The following is a 27,713-nucleotide window of genomic DNA, read 5'->3' on the forward strand; positions in this document are numbered from 1 at the left end:
TGGCTGAACTAAAGCAATTCTTTAATTAGGGCTTGGAACAACTACAGCAATTTCCGTAGCATTTAGTTGTAACTTATAACCTGAGCAAATATCTGAAATCAAACCTTTATTTCGGATCACATAAATCCATAAAAGGCTACAAACACGGATTCATATAAAAAATAAAAAAAACTGATCAGCATTACACACTGCATACCATATATTGCAAGTTGTTGTTGCTTCCACACAGGACTGCTTTTGCTGTTAGATTTTAACTCCTGCACTGGTCTTCACATTCTGCTCTGCTAGGACTCATGGTCTGCTCATCCTAGCCTCTGTTTAGTGCCCAGCCAGGGATACTGCCAGACCATTTTTTGATGTAGAGTTGATCCTCAAGTCTTCATACGTATTACATGCTGGGTACAAAATTTCAAAAATCTATTTGGGATTTCTTACACTCCGATTGGGAATCAAAGAACTGAATTTCAATACAATAGGATTGCTGTGACATCTCCCAAGATGACTACTGGGCCATCTCCCTGCAAGAAATGAACATCTTGACAAAGATAAGTTAGGCATTTTTTTTAATGTGTTATATGAGAGGGGGCATTCACTTAACGGAGCATCATTGCTGCATTATAGTGCAGTGACGGCTTATGGCACAAATCAGACACTTATAATAGGTGGAGCCAAGCTCAACACACAGAACTACCATTAGGCAGATTCTTGTCGAAGTCTAAATACAAACTCAGAAAGCATTAGCTCTTTGTATGCATTGCAATAATGGTTAATGTTCTTGCAAAGCTATTCAGGTTCTACTAGGAGTTATTTAAAATTATTCAAATATTTGAAAACCTTTTATTTAGTGTTCAACATGATGCTGCACATAAGTAAGAATATAGGACAACATTATAGTTTAATTCCAATTTAGCTTCAGGAGTAATACTTTCTATTTTCATATCATATGTGCTGGATGATTCTATCAAAGAAAACATTTCATAAATTCATGTTTCACCAAAGGCAGGGCAACCTATATATACACACCTCACTATCATTAAAAGGGAGAAAAAGGTCAGCTCAGCATTTTCTATTCACGAAGAATCTCCAGTATAATGTGAAAAAACATATCCTCCTCCCAAGAACAGAGTACTTCAGCACCTGTCTGTAAAAAGTATGAAGGAGAGTTAACTGACTTTTTTGGCATTGAAGAAAAAAAAACGTACTGAAAAGTGTAAAGTGAAAGTGGTGGTGAAATAAGACTAAATTAAAGCACAGTTCATCAACCAACAAAACGCAAACAAAATCTAACATTCTAAGTGAAACATTCGATCTGACTGGAAAGAGGAAAACCAAAAGGTATTGTAAGCAAGCATACAAAAAACGATATCACCACCAGGCAAGAGGTTTACCAAACGTTTAATAAAGAGAACTAATTCGAATTAATACACAACTATCTTGTCTGTGTGTTCGAATAGTTCTTATTTCCTTTCACACGTACACTGCCTGGAAACAAAAAGTGAGTCTATTGCCTTCTGATCAAAACCTCATCAATAGCCACAATTTAGCTGTTATTATTTAGTTAAGGACTTTACTTATGTGATTTGTTCATCCACTGACAAACCTGATAAACAATGCCCTCTGGTAGTATGGCTTAATTTGGCAATGGCCTTCAAAAGTAACTTTAAAAGAATGATACATTTAAAAAAGAACTGTGCCAGGACATACAAATGAACAAAGTCATGTCTCTAATTCACTGAAGGCGCCCACAGAAAGTAAAATTGAAAGCTGCAGACTAGTACAATAAGAACCAAACAGAATAACGTTTTTTACAGCACCTCCAATCTGGATTTTAATTATTCAAAAAGCGTGATAGTGAGACTGGAAGGGCGAAAACTGCAAACCTTGGATATTGCTCACATGCGCAGTTGGATAATTTGAAACTGTTGCTTCATGTGCAATAGCAGCATTAAGATAACCCCATCAACTGTTCAAAGTGAATATCAAACAGCGGTCGAATGAAGTAAAAGACTTCCAAACCAGACTAATACACCATCTTAAAAACTGTCGGAGTGCCCTATTAAGCAGCTCACTTTATGCTCCGGTAAACCAGATCAGTAACTCAAGTACTTCGTCCTGGCAAGGAAGCCCATCCTCAGACTGAAAATCTGTGTTAGCTGGAAGGGTCAAAACCCAAGCCTCGCTTGACCTTTGAAAGCGAAATTTAAAATAGCAGTTCTCTGGAAGATGAAGAAAAGCGAATGGCCCATTCTTCTGGTGAAATGATCTCGCCATAATCCAGGAAGACAAGATTCTCTACAAAGAGGTTTGCAAACATATACCACATTTCCAGAAAAGGAGTGAAAATTCTGTCCGTTTCAAAGATTTTAGTAACTGAAGAAAATGAACACCATCTTTCAAATGCGATTAAAGAACTTCACCTGAAAATAAAGGTTTAGTCCGGCAACACATTTAATCCATATGCACAAAGATTGCTGCCAGAGAAAGGAAATTATAAATGGAGTGAATCGGTCAGGTTCTTGTTCCATATACGGAGGCATTGGAGTGTTAAATTATACACTTCAGTAGAACCTCATAAATGGATATTTTAGTGCACAGCTGCCAAAATGCGCCACAGCAAAGTACTCCTACTTCAAAGAAAAGAAGCAACTTAAAACTTAAGGGTTTACCATCGCCAAGTTTGGTCACAGCAAACAGTATCCTGACAGCAGCAACAAAAAACAAGGTTGCGGGGTTTTGCAAGAAAATCCTCCAAGAACACATCCTTTCTCTAGAGAAAGACACGAGCAAAGGGCCGGCATCGTTAACCCGAGAGAAGGTATACTTCTAGTCCCTACACTCACTCCTCTTCACTGCTCAGTCCCGCTTTCTGTGTTTTCGATCATGCTTATCCTTCGTGCTTTTGCTCCTGGAAGGCGAGTGGCTGCGGTCCCTTCTACTCCCAGAGTGAGCGCTGCGGTCGTAAGGGTGGCTTCTATGTTTCTGCGGGTGATCTTTTTTCTGGCTGTGGCTCTCTTCAGAAACCTCCTTGTCCTCTTTTGAGCTTTCACGATGTTGTCTTTGTGAGGGGATCGTGTTCCTAATTGTGTTGATGAGGAACCGCTTGTTGGAGCCAACAAGCGGGCATTTGATCCTGAAGAAAAAGAAACAAAATAAATAGATGACAAATTATTTGCTTTAAGCTTTATTTGCATGCCACCCACAGTCGTTTCAAGGCACACTATTTTTTTGGTTTTTATTCTTTAAAATGTGTTCAATAACTTGTTTCATACAACATCAAACTAAAACCCAACTACTGGCAGATAAGAATTTAGAATAACAAAAAGAATTACCCCTCTTAGGTTTCACAAAGCCCGTCTTAAATTTCCAGCATTCTGGAGCTGGTAATTCTCAATTATAACTCTCATAAACCCCAAAGACTATGTCACAATGTAATGTCCTTTCTTGATGCATAAAAAATAAAATAAAAAAAATAAATAAAAAAACACTACAGAACACTGATTCGTCTTTAAATGTTTCATTAAATGCAGTTGCGGCTGCTACCAGGAAGGGGTGGGTGTGCGAGGGGGCAGTTAATTAAAACTTAACTGCCTCTCTGTGATGCGCTGTTCCACTCCAGCTGCCTCATCTTCTCTCCCCAACCAATCACAACGCTTTTAAAGAAGTGCTGCAATTGGCCTGAGCAGGCAGAAATGCTGCTGAGGGGTAAGATGGGGCACTGCGCTTGGAAGCGCACATGCCACTCCTGCACTTGACGTGGAGGAGGCGGGCCCCGCCCTGCCCCACGAAGGCAGCAAAATCAAGGGATAATAAATGTTATTATACATTAATTTTTCTGCTTCTTGTCAGTGGGGCAACGCTCCTCCACCATAGCAGAGGGGCCGCCCCTGATTAAATGTGGAGGGAATCACTACTGACTTAGCAAAATAAATGGGCTGGGCCAGGTCAGATTGTAAAAGCCCTGTACAAGTTTCAGGCACATTTTTAGTTGCCTACTGTCTATTTGCTGCCCCAGCTCCTACCACCCACCTCCCCCATTCCCAGCTTGCTTCCACAGCCACAACCAACTCACCTTGTGGTGGCAGCTTGCTCTCCCAACCCTTCCTCCATTGTCAGCTTACTTTTCCAACCCCTCTCCCCCACCTTCCATTGTTGCTTCCCTATCCTCTCCCACAAACCCTTCATTGTCCATTTGCTTCCCCATCCCCTATCATGCACCCTCTGTTTTCCATTTCCATCTATAGCCATTCCTGCTCACCTTCCACTGTCTATGTGCTTACCAATGGTCTTTTGTGTGTCCTCTCCCCCCAATTTAATCCTTTTCTCCCATCCTCCGTGTTGCTTCATCTACCAACCCACTTCTACTTAAAAAAAAAAAAAAAAGAAAAAAAAAAAAAAACTCATTATGCTGCCTGCATTGCAGCACTTTAATATGAAGTGAAATAAAAAAACCTTTCTATGTTGCCCATTTGATCACGTTCATGATAGCACATGGATTCGTACAACTTATTGCAATGACCGTCTCAAATATATATTTCAGTTTATGGAAGAACAGTTTGTGAGTGATTTATATTTTGTTTACTTGCACAATCTCACAAATAAGAAGAACCACTGTAGTATAACATAATATTAACCTACCAGCCCATTGGTCCCATAGTCTCAGCTCTTGTTTTCCCACGTTTGGCCTCAGTTAGAAGCTCATCTACTGCTTTCCTAAAAACATAATGAGAACACAAACCTTTTAATGTTAAGTAGAAATGTTACACTTTATTTAAAATTTTAAAAATAGCTAAAAATTCACAGGTGTAATGTACAGGTACTAGTAAACCAACACTGCAATATATTTTTCAAACTTTATTATATTGAATATGGGTTCGCCAAGTTTGAAAAGGAAATTGGGAGCAATATCAAATAGATTACTAGGAGACGTTATGTGGTATACGGCACCCTTCAAAAATAGTCTAGAAGTTGAGAGGAGATTTCAAAGATGAAAAATATGCTTTGAATACCAGAGGGAAAAGGAAGGGTAAGAAAGGAAGGGAGACAGAGAAAGAGTGAGAAAGAGGCTCAAAACAGGTTACGTTAACCCGCTCACCTCTTACAAATTATCTCAACAGAAAGGTCTTTACTGTGGGACATCAGACATAACGTCTACATTGACAGTGACATCATCAAGCAGATCACTGAAGCTGCTGAGATGCCTGCATGCCTGAAGTCACTGAGCTTATTTGCCTGTACCCACGTATTCAGACTGCATCACCTAGCCTTTCCCCATGCCCTGCAACCCTGGGTTTACCCAGTGTTCCACAGAACCTGGGTTCATGTAAAAAGGAAAAGGTTCCTTCGGAAATGCTCTGTTTTTAAACATTTGGAAGGAGTCAGTCAGAAACAGTCCCCCCTCAAAGTGTAGGTAAATTATAATATGATTAATTCATTCACACACGGATGAAAATCAGGTGTCTTTACTATGAGCTATAGTGACTCAGTAGTTCAAATTCGCTACATAAGTTATTTGAATCCACAAATTGCTCCGTGCGAAGTGTGAAAAGTGCTCATGCAGAGGATAAGTGCGTGAGAATAGATGGGTACAATGTTCAATCAATCAATTGTAGTTGTTCAAGTCTGTCCATCTATAATATGCATCAGTTTTGACTGATTCGGTTTTTGGAATTCATTAGTTGTAACCAGCAGAATTGTGTGGACAAACGTTTTGCTGACATTTCAACCCGGCGTATGGATGTTACACCTCATCATCAAAAGGGGTCCTTTCAGGACAGCAAGGGGAGACTCCCTAGTCACTTGGTGTGATCAAATTAGAGCGGAGGCTCAACACAGTTGCCATAGACTTAAAAAAAAAAAAAACATAAAAAAAAGGCTCCAAAAGATAACCCTTGTGGGGGAATACCACGGTCAGTTTCTTTAGCCAAATACAAAGTGTCATAGGCACGCTCAACGGAAAGAACCCTGATGGATTTACTATGCACCAGATGACCGCACAGAGCATTTTGTGCAGTCATATATCTTATGTAGTGAATGGAACAACAGAGTGTCAAAATATCTATTGGTAAAGAAACAACGTGTAATAATGAATGCATCTTTTTATAATTGATTTATTCTATGAGGGAGGAATGTTTCTAACCGCTTCCTCCAAATATTTAAAAACACTTAGAACATTTCCAACAAAACTATATCCCTTTTACATCCCTTCGGTCACGCATTTACTGCAGCCTCTCTCATAAGGCGCTGAGGGCAAAGCCTGGCCAAGGATACAAGCTTAATGCCACCACTCAAAGAGCACAGGCTTCAACCCATGTAAGTGTACTCTGGGAGCGTTTGCATGACTTTAGGTCAGGTACAGTGGTAAGTACCTTTGTCCCAGAGGCTGTTGAGCATCTGACATTTTGCTCTCGGAGTCCCTGCTCTGATGGCCTTTTTTATTTTTTAAAGCAGTCCGCAATTTCACAGCCATAAATTCAAATTCCATTTATTTCTACTCAAAAACGTCAGATTTGCCTTAATTTGGTATCCACTAACTTTGGATACCATAAGATCATGCAGTAAGTAGACTGGTAGGTAGAACAATTTCTGTTGCTTCCTCTAACCAGCAGACTGCACTGAGCACCATATTGGGGAAAAACAAAAAGAGGTGCAAGGGGGCAAGGTGAACCTGTCTTCAGCCCCAGACCCATGTGTGGGAGTTAAGGGGCAGCCATAGCGAACCACAGCAATAAAACTGATGTTAAAGAAATAATTTTACTGCAGGATTTTGCAAATCCTGTGCTTGATTCCAGAATCGTAGACATTCCATGATTTTTGCAGACATTCGTTGGCTCCCAGGATTCAGAAATCCAGCACAAGATTCATGAATTCTGGAAAAAACAAAAAAATAATTTGGTGCACTTTAGCTCTGCTTGGCCAACCCTTGCATGGCTTTGGCCAGCAGGGACTGCCTACACACAGTGGGTTGAGAGGGGGAGGGTGTTCAGATTGTGGCCACCGCACACTATGCATGGCAAAGGCTGTGCAGAGCAGGGGTTTGCCACCAGAGGTCGGTTAGGCACACAAACTGTTGTATGCCATAGATAACAAGAAAAAAAACAAAAAAGTTAACATGCAGTTATGGTTAGCTTTGTTGTAACACCTCTTTGTTATGTTTTACAAACCTTAGAAATTGAAATAACCCCACATTTAGAGTGCAGTTATGGTTACTAACTAAAACTAAAACATACACCGAAATCTGCAGGTTATGTTAGGGCTGTAATCCATAACTCAGACAACAGTCATGCAGATCATAACTCGCAAATCAAATGCAGTGTTTATACAATACAAAACCTAAAAGCAAAATGTAATTAACAACACACATTCAGACAATACATACAAAGTCATCTCTTTCAAACGAGTGAGGATAATGTGATGTATAATCCCATCTGTAAGATTATGTCCAACATTTGTAATTACATCCGTCACATTAAGGGTGACATCAAGAGCATTTCATTTGGTGTGAGAGTTATGGATTGTGGTCTTAACCATAATTTGCAAATTTCAGAGGTTTGCCGTTTTAATTTGTACATGATAACTGCAATTTGTGCTTCATGAGAATTTGTATATTTTATAAATCGTGGGACAGGGAGTGTGTCTTTGCACGGTACAGAGGCATATTCATCTGCCCAGAGTTATCCTGGGTTGCTGACAAAGCGGTGGTGGCAGCATGCGCTTTATCGGGCTATGGTACTCCATAGACCGTTCAAGATGGTGTGCAGTCTAGAGGCCCCACTCTTCTAAAGCCCCATTTATATGTGGCGAGAGACAGAGAGAAAAAAGCAGGACTCTATATTGATGTGGATGTGTGGTTGCTGAGGACACAGGGATCCATTCTGAACGGCCCCTGGTTCCATACATCACTAGATGGAGGTTGGAGTAAGGGTTTCCCCAATCAGTGTATGTGTATTGTCTATATTCCTGAAGGGTGGAGCCTTAAGCAAGGCAATGTGAGAGGACGGAGTTGGACAGTGGATCAACACCCTCAGTCTGTAAAATCAAACATCTGGGAACCAAATCATCCCACTTTCCTGCACTTCCAGGTTTTTCTTGACAAGGAAGTGCTATGCAGAGTAGTCAAAGAGCTACTACATTTAGGGCTGGTATTTGTCCAACAGTCAGTCTTCCAAAAGCTGTGAGGACAAGGTGAAGACTGCACAAGTTTCTCAAGAGCTGTGGGTAAGCATAGAGCCAGGAAGGCTGCCTGACTACTCAGAGGGGGGAGGAGTATGCTTGGACCTGCAGGAGGAAAGACTTTCCAGAAGAAGTCCAGCCAGGAGAGTAACCGGCACCAATCTGAGCATCTAGGGGTGCCTTGGGCTCTCCATGGAGTTTATGTGGAAAACTACATAAATCATCATCAAATCCAGGGGTCAGAATGCCCTTCTGACATCATTGCAATGTGATCTGAGGGACCTGTTCTGCTGGTGCCCTTCACATGCTTAGAGCTATGTGAGGCCCGACAGCACTGCCTCAGCAGAGAATTCCCAGCGGCCTAGAGGCCACAATTGCCAAAGACAAGTGACCGCTGTAAAGGCCTACAATGCTGTCTTCCATCAAGCTTCAATACCCAAGAGGGGGGAGAAACTGCCTGAGACTGTGCCCCCGCTGTCTGAAGTGTTGCCTGTGCAACCCAAAGGGTGCACCACCAACCCCTTTGCCAGACCGCATTCAACAGAAGTGGTAAAACAAAGCCTGAATCCAGAAACTGAAAAGCAGTGTCTTAGACCAACATGCAGAATTCTTTCTATGAGCCTAACTACTACCAGAGAATTGAACAGAGTAGTTGCTTGCACAACCAATGTAGAGCTCACACCTGTGCATGATTCCTGCCAGTGATCCTTATTACTACTGCTAGAACTGTACATCTGGGTGTGCAATTTTCACACAACTTTGCTACAGCCCCATTTCTGTGTTTTGCAGAGCCCTGTACCTAAATCCCAGTAATGCATGTAGGGTCCTGTGTTGCTATGAAATTAAAATGCTTAGCTTTTCAATAAGAGTCACTGGACTGGATAGTGAATCATTGTGTCTCTTGTGACTTCTCCATTGTGCCTGCTTGACTTTTGAGTCTCTAGACCTACACTACATCCATGTGAAGCCTTTGCTAAGTGCTAAAGAAGCGTACTTGGCTCAGTTTGCAGTGCAATAGTAGGACAGACCATGGTTCTGGACCAATAGCTCCTGCTTGTGGAGTACGAAATGAGATAGGACACCTTTTGTGTGTTATGTTTCGGAGACTTAATATTCTATCAGTCACCTGCTAGGCCCTTTGTAACTAACTTCTACAGATGCTGTATGATGTATACATGCACTGGCTACATGTCTGCCTCTGATCGGAGGGCCCTGGGTTCCATTTTGGGAAATCCAAGCCTGCATGGTGAAGTAAGAAGAGGCGGTAGAAATGCCCCAAGACCGATTTGTGTATTGCTGCATTCCTGTAAGCTGGGTTATAACACGCACTGGAGGGGAGAGCCAGGTTCCCCTGAACACTTAAAAGGGCACTCATTGATTCAGTGACAGGACACAAGGAAGGGGCCTAAGCACACATCAGGAAGGAGAGGAGGCTGATAAGGGAATCATTAAGAGTAAGGCTGAGGCCCTGGGATAACGTTTTGATAGACATAGCTCTGTGGCTGACATCCAGGTGTAAACTCTAGTCACTCCCATGGCCTTTGTTGTAGGACTACCAGCTTTCGAGTCACTCCTGCTGTGACAGACTGCTTTTCAAAGGGAAGAGAATACAGAGGAATGGACTATTCAAAAGAAACAGATGTCCCACAGAAAACTTCAAAGACTCAGAACCTAAATCACATTTGGTGTCTGGAAATGGATTATGAGAAGGAGAGTTTAAAATTCTAAAAAATGCCATCTGCCAAGCAGCCGGAGAGACTGTGAGGAAGGGAGGCTGTGCAAGACTTCTGCCTTTGACCAGGACAGAGGGGCAAGTCCCGACAGTCTCCCTGCTAGGTGAAGGGACATAGCCCATGGAATCCAAGCCCACCTGCCTGCTTTCCAAGACCAGTGTGCCCTCTGAGGAACAGAAGAGCGGGGGAGGAAGTGAGGTCCATTGTGGAGACCTGTCGAGTGGACTTCCTGTGCGAGGAACAGCTGCTGAACCTATCAGGTTGATGCCCATGTGCAGGACAAAGTTGGCGACCCCCGTATGCCAGTAGAAGAGCACATTGAATTGAGCAGTGTTGTGCCGTGCCTGTGGAACTTCAATTGAAGAAACACTGACAAACGTCAAGTTTCTTGAGCAGCTCTATACTCGATTCATGGGAATACGAGCAAAGCAGCATGCCCAATTTTATAAATTTTCACCAGGTATTTTATGTGCGAAAACCATAAAGGTGTGTTGTTGCAGATCCTACCCTGGTACAGGAAAGGTGATTTTTTTCAGCATTATGAACAAATATATGACAAGTTGCTGATTAGAAGATGCAGGAGATACACAAGTATTATTGTGAATAAACAATCAAAATGAAATGAACAGCTTGTGATAGACGGTGTCTACGTATCCTGATGGCGCAGAGCATCAAATGTGTCAATACAGGGGTTTAGAGTATACCTGTGCAATCAACTTACGGCATCTAGCCTTTGTTATATGTGGGCATAGATTGACACATTCCCTGCTTGGAAAGTATGACAGAAACTTGTTATAGCAGTTGTCCATTTCTAACATGTCGTTGTTTAAGATAAAAGACCTTAAGTTCAACCTTAGGGCATAGGACTTGTTCTGAACGTTCTAAAGGCCAGGCCTTATTACTGAATATCAAATTAAAAGGGTTTCTACATTCCATCCTCTGACAGTCAATGTCACAGTGTTCCTAATTCTCCTTGCACCGTCCTGTATCCATCTGTGTTTAGATCTAGACATTGTGTCTGGCATATGTGCCGTTGCTACCCTGGGTAATAATTATTTTTGCTGTATTTAACTAATATTAGTACATCTAGGTCAGTCTTTGGTGGCTGTCCTAGTATACTGCTATTTCGTGTTGACAAATGTTGCACATGGGACATTTTGCTCATAACGAAACTCAGTCATGAGCGATCTGTTGTGTGGAATGAGGATTTTTTTTTTTTTCTTTGTGCACCAGGAACCTGGGATGCATAGTTGGACCACTACTTGCTGATCTATTCTGAACCTTAGAAGAACCCACTCCTATTATTAGCACAAAACTGGGAATTCTATAAGACACTGTTATTGATGACATGTCGGTGTATTTCCTTCATAGCTGTAGTTGGTAAAGTTGATGTGATACACCACTCTGTAATTATTCTCTACTAGGCACTGTTGCAGCAGGTGTGTGCAAACATAAACTGACCTAACACTGTATCATACTTCTCTTTCAATTCAATATGATTGTTTTCCCCCCAAAACATGTTTACTATTCTCCCACTGACATTTCTTGAAGAGCCTTGAAAAGGTGTCTGACGTTGCTGTTGAGAAGAATTTCAAAAGAACCTTCAAAATTACCTTCTTTGTTGCGCCAGATGTTACCAGCACTTACACAACAAGTACTTTAGAACGGATGTTGTAGCAAGGTCTTTCAGCCAGAACTGCAGGAGTTGAATTTGGTGCCCCTGGTCCTTTTTGTTGCTCCAGTGATGGGTCAACTTCTTCGCGTGAGAGCCATCTGTCCAGTGGGTCAGCCCCTCATACCTAACCGTTATCGAGAGTACCTGTAATGCTCCCTTCCACCAGGCTGCAGGCAGTGACGTCTTGTTTGGGCGTTGGCAAGGGCCCAGTCCCCTGGCTGGGGACTGCGAATAGGTGACATTGTCTACTGTTGGTGTGAAAATTTAGTAATGCTTTAGACATACTGGATACTTAAAATTATGAAGAATTGTGCTTCATGTGCAAAGATGCTACAACTGTGCAACACACTTTTGAGAAATGAGTAGAAATGGCTGAAAAATATGATGTGGATTTAGAGAAATCAAAAACCTTAAAGAAAAGTTACAGATTAGAATTTAGGGCCAGATGTACCAAGGGGTTTTACCCATTCTGTGCCTATGGAAAAATGCTTTAGTACATATGGCCCTTAGTTCCAAAGACAATGCACATATGAGATCACCCGGCATGAGAATGCACATTAACGAATTCTGAACATTCAAACATGGGGAGCATTAGATATATGGGAAGGCAGATGGGCAAAGTAAAAAGATCAGAAGAAAGCAAACCAGAATTTGCCTCGAGCTGGATCAAATCAAGCTGGTGAGAGTGTAAAAAAAAGTTACCATTAGAGAGATTCCAGGGTGAGGGTATGTACACGCCTCTAGGGGCAGAAGTGACATATTCTCATTCACAAATGATTACCCAAGATTGAGGGAGAAACCAGTAGAGTGGTACAAGCAAACAGAGAGGTTTGTTAAACTTTAAAATGTCTGTGGAACGATTTGAACACCTTATTTGACATTGTGGTTCCAGTCCATTTGTGGGTTGAGAGTAAATGGAGTGTTGATTGACCAACTCATGAACCGCCAAGAGGTCCAGTAACAGATGCTCCACCTATGGAGGTGATGAAAGGGTACTACAAAGTGATTGAGTTCCTGAAGAACAAAGTTTCCCCAAAGCATGTTGATTGGCAAAAGATTGACAGGAAAGCACAGGAGAAGGAGGAATCAATTTATCCTTATTAAGAGAAATTATTGCGAGCACTCAAAAAGCACAGTGGTTCTGAGGTTATTGATAAGAGTAATTTTGTGTTCAGATTTGTGCAAAGATTTAAACCTGAATTTGGGAGAATGATTTAGAATCATTTGATTTGTTAGCACAATAAACCGATTGATGATGTGTTGCAGTATGGTAGGTACTATAGTGAGGAAACTGAATTGAAGAAAAAAAAATTAACGAGAAAGCACTGGTGATATAAATAAAGTCTGTCCAGGTAGGAACACAGTCTGCAAGTGATGGTGAACACTAGTAGGAGGCAACAGCAGGTTAACAACGTGCCTCCGTTCAGAGGTACAGGGAGGGGTGTTCCGATAGATCAGAGTGGTAATGTGGTTGATGTCCAGTCAATGAAGAAGCTGAGCCCATGTCATGCTTGCGGTAGTTTTGGGCACTGGAAGGGCAATTATCCATACTGTCCATTAGTATAGAGATTGCTTCCTCCTGACAACTCAAAGGGAGACTTATCTTCTAATGTAAAATTATAGGTTACTGTATGAATACATTGAAAATGCGAATGTGCATGGCTTATGTGTGTACACAGTTTATTTCATTTTTACAGGAAGGAATTACATATCACAGTCTGCCTTTGACTTATGGTATTAGTTGCAGTCTGCCATTAACACGACTATATTATCAGGAGTATATTCAGTGTTTTTATTCCAATATGGATCTTGTCTTTTCCTTTGTGCTTATTAACCAGCATCTGAGTAGTACTGCTAAAGCTAACAATATTGATATAGTGGGAGGTTTCTTTGAAACAACACTAACCTTTGGCACTGCTTATGCTCCCAAGAATAATTTAAACTGCATTCTCACATAAGTAGAGAAAGATTTCAGTAGCCAAATGGATGACAGGAGAAAAGCAATGAAAACAAAAATAGAAAAGGAAATAGTTTTACAGGCATGGCAGAAAGAGTCTACACATTTAGCGGGTGGTGATACACAAAGAAGCTTAGCTTTAGATTGGAAACATGCAGGGAATATCTCTCTCTCTATATATATTTATTAATTATACATACACACACACACACACACACACACTGCAATCAAAGACTAATAATAAGTTTGTAAGAACTAGTGAAAGTAGACATGTATTTTCGTTTAAAAGTGTTTGGAATTTCATGTTAAATGGACAAGACCCTGCCATACTAGGTATTTATGTAATTTACGGGGAACATGCCTATTACAAAATGCCAAAAGGATGGTATGGTACATGTTAATTAGGGGCAGTTTTTCAGAAAATCTACTGCGTGGGCAATTTTGACAATCCAGTTTAGAAAGGGAGATTTAATTCCAGAGCAAAAGGAGGAGCTAGTGCAGCAGAGATTACTGGTGAAATTTTTTGGTGCCTTGATTCAATCAGTCGCTGTGACTATGAATGACATCAAGATAAGAAAGTTGTCACTTATTATGGATAAGATGTCAACTGGTTATGCAGGAGCCATGCTTCTGGTAGATACAGAAATGGTTGCTATGAGATTAATGGTTTTGAAAAATCGTCTTGCGTTAGGCATCTTATTGGCGAATGAAGGCGGAGTCTGCAAAGTCTTATAGGCACAACATTAACAGGAGCTAAGGAGATCTATATGAAACATGACAAACTTGAAAAATTATCTAAAAGACCTTAAGGATACAAGCATCTGGGAAATAACAGGTAAAGGCTTTTCGAATGTTGGATCGTGGTTTGGAGATCTAGGACAGGGAATTGCGAGAACGATCCTGAGAACTTTGTCTATTGCGACTGTATGTGTTTTGTCGCACTTGGATTTCACAAGATATATAATTGCTAAGAATAAACAAAGGAGGGAAGTTAATGAAATGGAGAAAATGAGGAGCAGTTATTACAAGAATCTGAAAAAAACTGAGCATTTCAGTAGACCAAGGCCCTTATGTTATCAAACAACTAGGCTTTGAGTTGTGTCTCATTATAAATGAGAATGTTCTTTTTTGTGACAGCATAATTTGACATCAGAGCTGGGACTGTTGGAGCGAACATTTAGTACTACTTTAGTGGCAGACGTTCACACTAGGCGACCTTATATTCACATTTAAAAACCCAATGTAGGTAACTGCATTAACATGTATTTAAAAAAAATATATATGTTTTAATTTGTGGTGGACATTGTGCCTACAATGGTAGACATTGTGCCCACCAGAGCTTATAAGGTGCTAACAGGATTTAATAATGTTGAAATAGTTTAATTATTAGAATGAATTATTATGAGCAGAAATGAATATGATTTATAATGATGTATGATTTATTAGTTTGAAGTTACATGTGTGCAGAAAAATAAATGCACATCTGTCATATCTAATGTAATGCTTCTACAAAGATTGCAATTAATAATGAAATGCTCTTGCATAATTTGATGATATTAATGAATTCATAAGTTTGCTTATGTGTGTTGTATCAATGACAATATTAATTAATTTAATTTCTTGTGTTAGCATAATTAGGCTTGAAGTTTTCATATTGCAGTAACAAAAAGTCAAGTCATTTCTTTCTCTTTAACATGAGTGTTTCCATGAAGTTGTTTCACACGATTGGTAATGAGTCTTTAGTATTTATACTAAAAGTGAGTGTAACATAAGTCATGTTAACTTTCAACATCACCCTTATTGGGACAATTCCTTTCAACTACATGTGGTCAGGATGGTAAAAATAATTCTTCAGTCATGGCCCATTTATTAAGGGCACAGTTGTTATCATTGTAAACCATACTTGTACGATATTGGAAACCTGTAACTTTACTCTGTGGGGTGAAGTGGTGCTAGGAGACATGCATCTAAGACAGTTCAAAATAATGGAAATCATCTAGGTGTGGGATCGGAGCAGGCTCCCTCTCTTCATTGCTGCATCATTTTGGAAGAACAAGGTGTTTTAAAGCATGACAGTAATTTGTGTAAGAAAATACAAAAAAAATATGGTAATTGCCTGATGCATTTGAAACATTAACATCTTTAATTAAAACTTGAAAAGGAAATTAAGTTAGAGAATTTAAAAAGAAATCACTATCATTGTGAAGAGCTAACTGTCATTGCATAGTCAGTGCGTAGTCCATATTGATATATTAGCTGCATCATGCTGCAGCTGCTTTTGTGTCTCATTGACAAAACTTTTTTTAGTTTCATCCCCTTTTCCAGCACACCGCTTTCTTTGTGTACTACGAAACCCTTATGTTTCTTTTGCAAAGTCCATGTGGCACAAGGCTGTCATTCACTTGAACAAATAATCATCATGCTCCACTCACCCTATCCTGTGTGAATTACACATGCAAGTATATTCAGTATCATTTACACATTTAAAGTATTCTTAGTTCTAGGGAACAAAAAAGTGGGGAATGAGACAGAAAGAACATTTAAACATAGGTATTTTCAATAGCCAAGGGCAGTATAGCGAGTATAGTGTGGTTATCCGCTGACACACGGAGGCAATCCATGTCACTGTATTTGATATATGAAGATATGCCCCAAAAACTCCCATAAACAATAACAACAACGTAAAACAGAACTATGAACACACATATATGAACAACATATGTTTATGACCATGCTCTAAAACATAGGAAATACGTGGAGGGAAAACCTTTTTGCACCATCAGGTTATTTTACTCATCAAAATATATATATATATATATATATATATATATATATATATATATATGCATATATGCATAAATGCATACACAAACAGACCCCTGCGTCCACTGTGTAACAAAATCATCCAAACCTTAAAATTAAGAAAGTCCGGAGATCGCGCCGGAGCAGCTGAGATGGCCGCTCGATAACGACGCTCCTGAGCTGCCAAGGACGTTTTTCTATCGGAGGGAAGCGTTTTTGATAGCTGGCTATTTCTTTTCCCAGAATTTTATGTTGGAACAAGCAGGGAGCAGTATGGTGAGTTTTTTCTTTTTTTTAAACTCTGGTATTTTACAGACTTTAATCTTTTCAACCTACTGCTCCCTTTCTGACAGGAATGCGGCTGCCATTTTGAGAGGATTCTTTTTTTATTCCTAAAAAATATTTTCTTTTTTGGCTTTTGGCTACTTTAATTAATGTGGAGAACTTAATACTTTTTTGACACTCTTGGATGCCATCCTTGAAGCTGTTATAGTCATTTTATTCTGGATTTTCTACTATAATTTTCAATATTTGTCCTCGGAGGTTACTTAATCGACGTTGCAGGAATATTAACTAAACTATTGTATTAAATATATACTGTGTGGCTGAAATAGAAGCCCCTCACACGTCCAAAATATCTGTATCCTCTGTCTCTAACTCTAATGGTTGTGAAGTCTCCGGGGCCACAAAAGAGTTAAAAAAGACCCATCCTCTCCAACTAAGTCTCCATTGCCCCTCACACTGGATGACATTATGGATGAGCTTAAGCTAATAAAGCCTTTTGTTATGGAGACAAATATTGCGTTGCAGCGAATTGAGGAGAAATGGTCACGTCTGGATTCTAGACTTTCTGAGGTGGAATAGAGGATCAGTGATACACAAGATACTACTACTAAAGTTGATAACTTGACTAAGGAAGTTGTACGACTTAAAAAACAGACAGAAGATTTGGAAAAATAGCAATCGGCGAAATAATCTTTGCATTTATAGCATTCCGGAAGGCTCAGAAGGCCAAGATTTTATAACATTCTTACAAACTCATATTCCAAAGATTGTTGGTCTTCAGAATACTACTGCTCTTAACATCCAGAGAGCCCATCGAATTGGCCCTCTTCTACATCAAAACCAAGAGGAATTATCGCCTACTTCCTACAGTACTCAGATTTAATGACTGTTTTGACTGCCGCCAAACAACGTAAACAAATGTTGTGGTCGGGCCAAAAGATTTCCTTTAGCCAGGATGTGGCAACGGCGACCGCCAAACGAAGGAAGGAATTTCTAGATCTCCGACCAGCCTTAAGATCTATGAATGCTAGACTTGGCCTTATTCACCCTTTCTTCTTTAGGGTCACCTTTATGGACAGAACAACTACTTTTGAAAATCCCTCTGATCTGAAACAGTTTATATATACTCACAAAGGGGAGGCAATGGAACTCAGCAAGACTTGATTGGTTAATGTGAAATTCTTAAATTATTTATTTCTTCTTTACAGATATTGAAACCATTGAAATCTCAGGTTGAGAAAATCCCCTTTCCGATTGTGTCTATATTCCTGTATATCTCGACATCATAGTGTTCTTTCCCTTGTTGGTAAGTCATGTCGTCAGTTGTTCATATTGTAATGTATTTATTCTGTTTCCTCGTCTCTCCTCTCTTGTTATCCAATCATTGTAGTTCCTCAGGGGTACTGTTGCCGATTGGCCTCTTTTTCTTTTCTTGCTCCTCCCTTTCTCCCACGCAAAGTATTTTTCTTTTCTTTAAGACAATTATGACTGAAGCTTCTTGGCTTTTTGTCATCTTTTCTTTCTTTTATCAATGGGGTGCTCTTGCTACCCCTTTCTTTTTCTCTCTCTCTGTTTTTTTCTCTTTCTACTTTTCTTTATTATTTTTTATGTCCTACAGTGCAAGATTGGCATCAACACGTAACCTCACTTAGATATATGTTCTTAAGTTTCCCTTCCACCTTCTTCTACGATTCACATGTTGTTTGTCTCTTAGGTTTCGGTAAGGTTCTGTTGTCTACATGTCTTCTACTAGTTAAATGACCAGTCTTCGTATTATCTCATGGAATGTTAAGGGTTTACGTAATCCAGTTAAGAAACAAACAGTGCTCCAACATCTCTCTAAATTGAATTGTCAAGTTGCTCTTGTACAAGAAACCCATCTTAAAGAGCAGGATTTTAAACGTTTGAATAGAAATTGGGTTGGTCATGTTTTTGGTTCCTCTGCAGCTCATAATAAGAATGGGGTAATAATATGGTTTCATAGATACTTACAAATACAAGTTGTGGAGGAGATTAAGGATGATATAGGAAGATGGATTTTACTGACAGTTAAGATTAATGGTATGCTGTTTTCCATTTGCAATGTTTATGGTCCAACTGGAGTAGAGCCTCAATTTTGGGTTAACTTTTCTTCTTTAGTATTATCTTGCAACTTAGAAAATATTGTGGTAGGAGGTGATTGCAATCAACTTATGGATCCTTTTATAGATCGTCGCTCTCAAACTCGTTACAACCCTAATAAAATGCAAAAAACCTCCAGAGGTTTACGTGATGTATGGAGAATTGCTCACCCAGATGTATTAGAATTCACGTTTTATTCTCCAGTACATCACTCAGATTCTAGAATAGATTATATATTTGCTACACAAAGTGTTATACAAACAATTTCACATGCTGATATTGGGTCTATTCTTTTATCAGATCACGCCCCAGTAATAATTGACATGAACCTTCCAGGAAATTCCTCCTTTTCTAATCGCTGGAGGTTTAATAACACTTTATTGCAAGATCATTTATTTATTGAACAATTTACAATGTTTTCTAAAGATTTTTTTATGCACAATGTACCTTCTGATACTCAGATGAACTTTACATGGGATGCATTTAAAGCTACTGCTCGAGGCTTTATTATAGATTATGTTGCCATTAAAAAGAAAGAAAAATCTAAAGTTTCCTCTAAACTGCTCACACAAATAAAATGCCTAGAGTATGAATATTTCTCATCTAACAGACCTGACACCTTATCCAGGTTGATTGATGCTAAATTACAATACAATAAGCATTCCTTGGAAAGTGCATGTGGAACTCTACTAAAAATTAATTCCAAATTTTACGGGGGGAAAAATAAAGCGGGTAAACTATTGCCAAATTATTTAAAGATCAAAAAACAAAAGTCTAAAAATTACTGTTATCACAGACACATTTGGAAATAGACACACTAAAGATTCAAAAATCCTGGAATGCTTTACCAATTATTATACCTCATTATATACTCCCGAAAATACTCCTAATATGACTGAAGTAGATACCTTCTTCCACTCTATTCCTTTGAAACAAAAAGTAGATTTGTCACCATTAGACTCTGACCTATCTGAAACAGAAATTAAAAATGCCATTACCAAGCTTCCTAAAGATAAGGCTCCTGGTCCAGATGGCTTTTCAATAGAATTTTACTCAACTTTTGCATCTATTTTAGTTCCAAAGCTATTAACAATTATACAATATTTCATATCAAAAGATCAAGCAAAGGGCACTTTTTCTGAAGCTATGTTGTGTTTGATTCCTAAAAAGGATAAGGATTTATCCAAATGTGGCAATTACAGACCTATATCCCGTATTAATGTTGACTGTAAAATCTTTGCAAAAGTCCTAGCCTTACGGATTAATCATTTTATCCCAGACTTAATAGACATTCATCAGTCAGGTTTTGTTAAGGGGCGATACATATCGGATAATTGTAGAACTTTTCTCAATATTATCCATCTTGCCTCTAAGTCCAGGGATCCTATAGCTGCCAAAACTCTAGATACTGAAAAAGCCTTTGATCGAGTTTGTTGGGATTTTATGTTTGGAGCATTAAAATGGCATGGTTTTAGTCCTTATATTATTAAAAACGTATTAGACTTTTATACTCTTCACCCTCTACATCAATTTTAGTCAATGGTAAACAATCCCATTACTTCCCCCTGCACAGAGGTACTAGACAAGGTTGTCCCCTATCACCTCTGTTATTTATATTAGCCCTTGAGCCCCTTCTAGGGAGAAAATACGTAGGTCATCTGATTTTTATGGTTTTAAGCATAAAGACACTGAGATTAAATTCACAGTTTATGCTGATATTTTACTTTTTATTTCTAATCCTCACAAAACTATTCCGGAATTTTTTTTAATTATTACAAGAATACTCAAGTGACTCAGGTTATAAGCTTAATGTAGATAAGTCAGAGGTTTTGCCATTTAATGCTTACTGTCTACCAGACATGTTTAAAGATTCTGGGTTTACGTGGAACGCTAAGCATATCAAATGCCTGGGCATATCCTATTCCAACTCTCTTAAAGACACTCTTCGAACTAATCTCAAAGAGGTAGAGTCAAGGATCGTGAAATTACTTGACAGATGGTATCCTCTTTATTTAACTTGGTGGGGAAGACTGGCCACAATTAAAATGATGTTGTTGCCCATTTTAAATTTCTATTTATCTATGCTCCCAGTTAAACTTCCTTCTAGTTTTTTTTTAAACTATAAATGCATTATTTATGAAATTTTTATGGAACAAACGTAAATCTCGTATATCTCTAGTTAAACTGCAGGAATCTAGAGATAATAGAAGTGTAAATTTTCCATGCCTTAGAAGATATCACTCTGCATTTGTTTTAAAACAAGTATGGTTGTCCCTCTCTCCCACTTTTCATAAAGGGACCTCTCTATGGAGTCAATGGGAACACTCACAAATTACACCATTTACATTTAGAGATGCAGTTCGGCTTTCAAAACCTCCTAAATCTCTTTTCTCTCCGATAATAACTCATTCTATTTTTATTACCAGCCCATTACTTCTTGCCTCTCACTCCTCATATGAGAACCTTAGGCAAACTCCTATATGGTACAATAATGATATTAAATTTCATAACAGAATTTTAGTATGGAAAGAGTGTATGCACAAAGGCATAACTTTAGATCAGTTAATTCTAGATAATGTAGTACTTGAATTTCAAGATATTCAACTGACATTTCATATCTCCACTTATTACGCTGTGCAATATCAAACTCTCTTTGCTATCCTCTATAACGTATTGTCTCAATCTTTGGGGGCTCCCTCTTCTACCCAGCCTAATTCCCAACCTTATAATTTTTCCTCACAAGTCCCAGCGTCTTTTATATACAGAACCCTTACACATACCAGTCTTGTGAGACCAAAATCTAAAATAGAATTAGCATGGGAGCAGGATTTCAATCAAAACATTCCTACATCTACATGGAAAAAAATATGGTCAAAACTCCATACACATACAACCCAAACGTTATTTTACTTTTATAATAGGTTGTACTATACTCCTGTAGACCTTTATAAATTTAAACTTACTACAGATAGCAAGTGTTGGTCGTGCTCTAAAGAAAACAGTCATTATACGCACATGTTTTTTTAATGCCCTGCAGTTCAAAGTTTGGGATAAAGTTAATCAGATTTTCTCCATCAATGTACCTTTCAATTTATTACATGGTTTTTTGGGGTAGTACTTCATCTATTTGGTATTCCCAACCACTGCTTGGTAAATTGGTGGATTTGCTCATTGCTAGTGCACTGCAAATTATAACTTCTAATTGGAAAGATACTACAAGAATATCTGTTGTAACTTGGTGGAATCTGATCTGTTATAATCACAGAATGGATCAAGCAAATGCTAATACTATTCAACTGTTAATTAAAAGGGACATGCTTTGGCTTCCTCTCACCTCTTTCCTTTCGCAACACAAGACCTCCTTTCATAATACTGTTAATACTTAATGATTGCTTTATTGTAACTATGTGATGTTTAATTTGCATTGTTTTAATTTTTCTTTTTTCTCTCTTCTCTTTACTAAAACATAACAAAAAATGCTATTATTCTACGGTACAATATTATAGTCTGGTTGTGTATACAAATGGTTTCTTATAGTTATAATTATCTTTATGGTTATGATTCTTTTTTTTTATTGTTTTTTCTTCTGGTTACAATGTATTTATTTTATTGTACCAGTGTATGCTAACTTATTCAATAAAGCATTATTAAACAACAACAAAAAAAAAATAGAAAGTCCACATTTTTTTTAGGCATCAATAATATCCAGTTCGTACGTTTGTGGCCCATTCTTCACTTTCGAGAACAGAGGCTGAACCCACTAAGCTACCAGTCTATCGTTGTCACAGTACAGATGTATTTGTCTTGTCAAGGCATACTGTGAGAATTGATGGCTTTGTGTCTGCGCAATGCCCAGAGCCTGTGGTGAGCATTAATGGGGAAGTAAATCTCCCCCTACATAACTAAAATGAAGGCATTGATATCTTTTAATTATGTTAACATCACAATTCATTTAAATTGTCCAAAGAAATGGGGAAATATGTGCTCAGTGCTGCTGCCAAAGATAAAATTAAAAATGTTGAGATGAGGTAGGTCTTTCGAGCAAACCATCATCATGCAGAAAGTCAGCAGAGGCATGAGGTGGCGATGCTCCCATAGTTATTGCATCAGGACAGTCGCTAGGCTGTTTGGACTGTATTTTTGTATGGGCTGGGGACATTTTCTCTAATAGACCCTGACCATCCATCAGTAAGCCACAGGCCAACTGAACTAAACTGTTAAGCTTTCTCAACAGAGAGACTACGAGATAGTCACTGGAGATGGTAACCTTTTCATGTAATGTAGCTCTGTGTGTTGGGTGCAGGTCAGAGAGCTGCTCAGTGTGTTTCGCGCCTACTACAACTCCCCCAATTTGTGGCATTATTTCTAACTCCAGAACATTAATAACTTCTGCAAACGACCAATCATGCTTTCCCAGAATTGTTCTCATGCCCTCTTTATCTAATGCTTGAAACAATTTAGTCAACTTTTGTAAACTTACTGCCTCACCATTCTGGCCTAACAAGTTATCAGGTGTATTAGAGGTGTAGGGAGCTTTCAGTACAGACTGAGCATGCTGTGACAGCGACCTCCCATGGCAGGTCTCTAGAGGGTGTAGAGGGGGGCAAGTATTGCGCAAATGGCCGGGCTCGTTGCGACTGAAACAAGTTCCTTGCTGCGGAAAGAGCTATGACTCTTCAAAACCGGCTTGCTTTAGACATTCTTTTAGCAAAGAGCGGCGGAGTCTGTAAGATGCTCAAAGAGCGGCGGAGTCTGTAAGATGCTTAAAGAGCGCCATTGCTGCTCATTCATTCCTGATAATAGCAAAAAGATTAGAGGTATGCTTACTAACCTAACAAGAGACAGTGCAGATTTGAAGGAGCTGAAGGAACCTGGAGTTTGGGAGAAAGTTGGGAAAGGAATTGCCAGAGTAGGGAATTGGTTTAGTAATATTTGGAACGGGGTTCTTGCAAAAATATAAGGAGGTCTATTAATTGTCCTGATTTGTTTATTGGGTTTATGGGGAGCATGCAAAATTAATGAAAGAATTAAAAGAAATTTGACAAAACAAAGCAAAAGAAATGAAGAAAATGAAAGGGAGAAAATGTTCAATGAAATTTGGGAAAGTTCACACAAGGGGCAAGATGTTGAAATGCGCATTATGCACAAGGTGAAAAATTGAAAGTGAAAGGTTGAAAGGGAAAGGTTTGTGTGATGACAAAGGTCATCAGAGGAGGGACTGAGAGCGTAGTTATATAATCTATATTAACATGAAATGTTTTTGAACTAATGTACAATAATGCCACATAGAAACTGTATTAATATGTTTTGCTAAAATGCGCACTTGAAATGTGCCCACGGGGAGTGGCCGCCAATGTATACGGGGACTAATGAAAATGACTAATGTTTATGAATTATTGCATTTAAATGGTTTTATACTAATTATTAATGATTATGTTATTAAAGATTTGCTAATAAATCTTTTAGGCCTTAGTTAGCATGAGTCGAGGCCTAGCTGCCTGGCTCTCATATTAAATGTGTTTTTCTAACGTGCAGTGTGCTGACTTGCTAAAGGACATGAACTCTTGTTTTTTTCCAAACTAGAAGCTGAATGTAACTATAGTAGATCCGTTTTCATGAAATTCATATTGCTTGTAGAAATGTACTAGCTAAATGCAACAGTGTAGATTAGTATTATGCACAAGGTTGCGCAAACCAGTACAGACAATGGAGCTACTGACCGAAGATGCGCAAAGAATTACAAAAGGATGAAATCATACCAGACATTCTACCTCTAAAGACGTCAATCATATGGACCAATAAAATGCCTGAGAACTGATGCGGGGTGAAAGATTCAATGACATAATGCAAATTTAATTGGCTAAAGATAGTGGGATGCAACCCTTGTCCAACCAGATTTTAGGGGAATGTACAACAAAAAGGGGATAAAAACCCCTGTCACCAGGAAGTGAATTAGAATTAGAGATTAGGGAGTAGGAGACTAGGAGAGGGGGAGATGCTGATGCTATTCGAGCCAGAGACTTTGTCATTTTTATTGGTGACTTGCTGATTTAGTTAGAACCGTTCTTGCCCTTAGATTGCCCATTTACACTTTACCTCCTTATGAGGGAAGTGCTCCCCTTTTCCCCCCCGAGAGCTGAGTTCCTGACTGATGGCGAATCAACTGTTGTCCTGAAGACGAAGGCCGAACCTGAGTGCTGACCCAAACTTGGAGGATAACTATATGACAATGAAATTGCGATTGCCTGTTTGCTTTTCCTTTCTAGGTACCAACTGCTTTTCTTTTGACAGAGACCTTAGCTAGATGTTTTCCAAATTTGTGTTACTAAATTGTTTTGCATGAAGCCCAACATGCCAAATGCTAATTAGAGGTTAGTTGAGAGGGGTTCACTAAACTGACGCAAATAGACAAATGACTAAATCAATGCTTTGTTGACGATACTTTGCTAAGGATAGCCTATGTTCACACTTTGCTATGTTCTGATGTTTGTGATTTTTGCTTTGATGAAATCTTATCAGAGTTGCCATATTGTGACTATGTTATTGTGCTTATTGGTTTTGAGATTAATAAACTTGCTAGTAGTTTTGTAACAAATAGGGAATAAATATCACTAAAATTCATACTAAACTGGTGTGGTTATTCATGACTAAGGTCATGGTGGTGTCTTGAGTTGATTAATGTCTTTGACTAACGTGAAATGCATTGTTGTCATAAATATTGATGATATTATTGACGTATTGATTGACATGTAGATTAGTTATCTCGTCCTAAGGTGTCTCTCAACAGGGTCAAAAGATTCATTGGCCTAAAACAAGTCCCAATGTGTAATAATTTATTATAAAGGGACGCGTTAGCACTGCCATTTGATTAAGAGGATACAGACTTTGAAAACCTCCTGGAACAGCACTCCACACCAGAGAATTTTGTCCCGAGTAGTCCACCAAGCAGTACTACATCCTTTTCCCCTATCTCCCAATCCATGCACCATTTCACTGTTTTTGGCCACACTTCTGCTTTAATTGTGCTAGTCTCCTTTCACTCCTGTTGTCACATCTAACCCCTGAAAGACTCACTGTAGTCATGGACAGATCCGTTATCAGCTAAACAAGGGAGCTATGTGGTGTTGCCCCTGAAGCACAAGTGATAACAGCATCTAAAGAGTAATGGAGGGAAGTCCTGCGCAATAGGGATGACTCTACCCATAAACAGACGTAGTTCTGTACAGCTCCTATTACACCTTTAGAAGGGTCGGTTTGTCATGGACTGAGTACCTGCACTTCTTTGATTTGACAAACATGGTACTTGCACTTTTCAGCCGCCGAGTTCAGTACTTTTAGTGGGAAAGGAGTACATCGCAGTGGGATCTTCGTGACGTTTATTGTGAAAGATCACACATACAAGGAGCGACACCGTCCACACTTCTCTGCGGTTCAGTTTCCTCTACGAGCCGCATTCTACATTCCCAACTATACATTATATTACCTATCTAGACTCTACATTCTACTATCTACCTACTACAGCATTACCACAAGTGTCAAACAGGTATTCTGGTTTACTGAGTACCAGTACTTCTGTATTTCTATGTGATGCACCGGTATGATGTAGTTATTAAAGATTTGTTTTTTGACCTTCGAGTATGTGTCTTACTAAAACCTGTCTTCTAACGGCGGTTAAACTTAAACAGTGAAATAATTCTAGATGTGCGTTTCTTTTTTGCTCGCTAAAAACAATCATGTAGAATACACCCGAGTAATACTTGCTACACGTTCCTCTTTATAACTTTCAAGTGAGGAAGAGGGAGTGGGGGAATGGAGTTGTCTGGATCTAGCTCGGTCACCACATGTCGCAAAAGTGTTATATGACATGGAATGACAGGTTCCAGCTACCTATTGAGACCACGGGGCAAGACGGCTTTAGGGAGGAGAATAGCGAATATGCATCCGAATTGTTAATTCGCTACTTTACATTGCTCTTTGAGAATTGGAACGGCTAGCAGGATCGGCAAACGTGGTACTTGCGGAATCAATGGTGGTGTGCGTTTTACCGCTTGCCCCCCTCCTTGACATTACGGACGCCCTAACCTTTACCTTTCCAGCTCTGCCTCCAACTCCGAGACGGGCGCCGCGGCTCTAGCGGGCGCTCTGCCGGGGGCAGGAGAGGGTTTCTTCCTGGCTGCAGACATTGGACACCTTGGCGCTCTGTGCCTCGGACAAGTTATCTGATGACGGCGAACGCCGAAATCCCCTGTTAGTTTCCGGGAACCGGCAACATGCGAATGGAAAAAGAGGACTAAAGCTAGGTCTTCGCTAATGCAGCGGCCATCTTAAAACGACAGCAGCCGGTGTTTTACAGAGAGCAGCTGTTAGGAATGTTGTAAATTTAATCCACAATGGAAAATATTTTTGCGATTTTTAGACATAAACACACACCATATGTAGTATGTGGTATTTCTAAAATGCTATTCAACCTTTTACTACAGATAGAGATGCTATGTGGAGAATGTATTTCAACGACGCTTTGTTTAAATTCTGAAAAAATGTTACTTATTCTGACATTAAGTTCTGATGTTAAGTGTTTCATCTTTATAGTTTATGCTACTGTTCCGCTGCAAGATGGCCAAGGACATAGCAGAGCTGATAGAATGAGCTAGGTCTGGAGGGTTTCTGTGTCTCTGGCTATTGGCGAACTTTAGACTCTAGACACAGGGAATATTATGGTGACGAAAATTAAGATAATTTTTAAAAACATTTTGAGGGAGTGGTAGGTGGGATGATAAAATCCTAAGAAATAGGATGACTACCTGTCTGTATTTTGACGAAGTCCGAGAGAGCCCGTAAATCATGCGAGACTATAGCATATACGTTCTGCTGGTCTCTGAGCAGAAGAGATACACAAGTCAGCCGGTGTCGAATATAAGACCAAAAAATGCAGATGGACACTTTTGTATAAATACTACCCCTTCACCTGGCT

General features: G+C 39.3%; 1 protein-coding gene across 1 annotated transcript; it reads right to left on the reverse strand.

Annotated features, from left to right (window-relative positions):
- Window positions 1–27,009, reverse strand: POLR1D (RNA polymerase I and III subunit D). The gene is made up of 3 exons (XM_069202211.1): window positions 26,831–27,009; window positions 4,636–4,710; window positions 1–3,130 (listed from the first exon to the last, which is right to left on the reverse strand). Exons 1-3 carry the CDS (start codon window positions 26,923–26,925, stop codon window positions 2,854–2,856), a joined length of 447 nt encoding a protein of 148 aa, XP_069058312.1. The 5' UTR covers window positions 26,926–27,009; the 3' UTR covers window positions 1–2,853.
- Window positions 27,010–27,713: the final 704 nt, after the last annotated feature.

Source organism: Pleurodeles waltl, chromosome 8 (genome assembly GCF_031143425.1).
Source record: "Pleurodeles waltl isolate 20211129_DDA chromosome 8, aPleWal1.hap1.20221129, whole genome shotgun sequence".
Lineage (NCBI taxonomy): Eukaryota > Metazoa > Chordata > Amphibia > Caudata > Salamandridae > Pleurodeles > Pleurodeles waltl.

What these genes read in the sequence shown, in the direction of transcription:
- POLR1D (XM_069202211.1), bottom strand. Translation starts at nt 26,925, where the DNA reads ATGTCTGCAGCCAGGAAGAAACCCTCTCCTGCCCCCGGCAGAGCGCCC. An exon ending in TTGGAGGCAGAGCTGGAAAG is followed by an intron (nt 4,711 to 26,830) that starts GTAAAGGTTAGG and finishes TTATGTTTTTAG; the next exon opens with GAAAGCAGTAGATGAGCTTC. An exon ending in ACTATGGGACCAATGGGCTG is followed by an intron (nt 3,131 to 4,635) that starts GTAGGTTAATAT and finishes CTTTTTCTTCAG; the next exon opens with GATCAAATGCCCGCTTGTTG.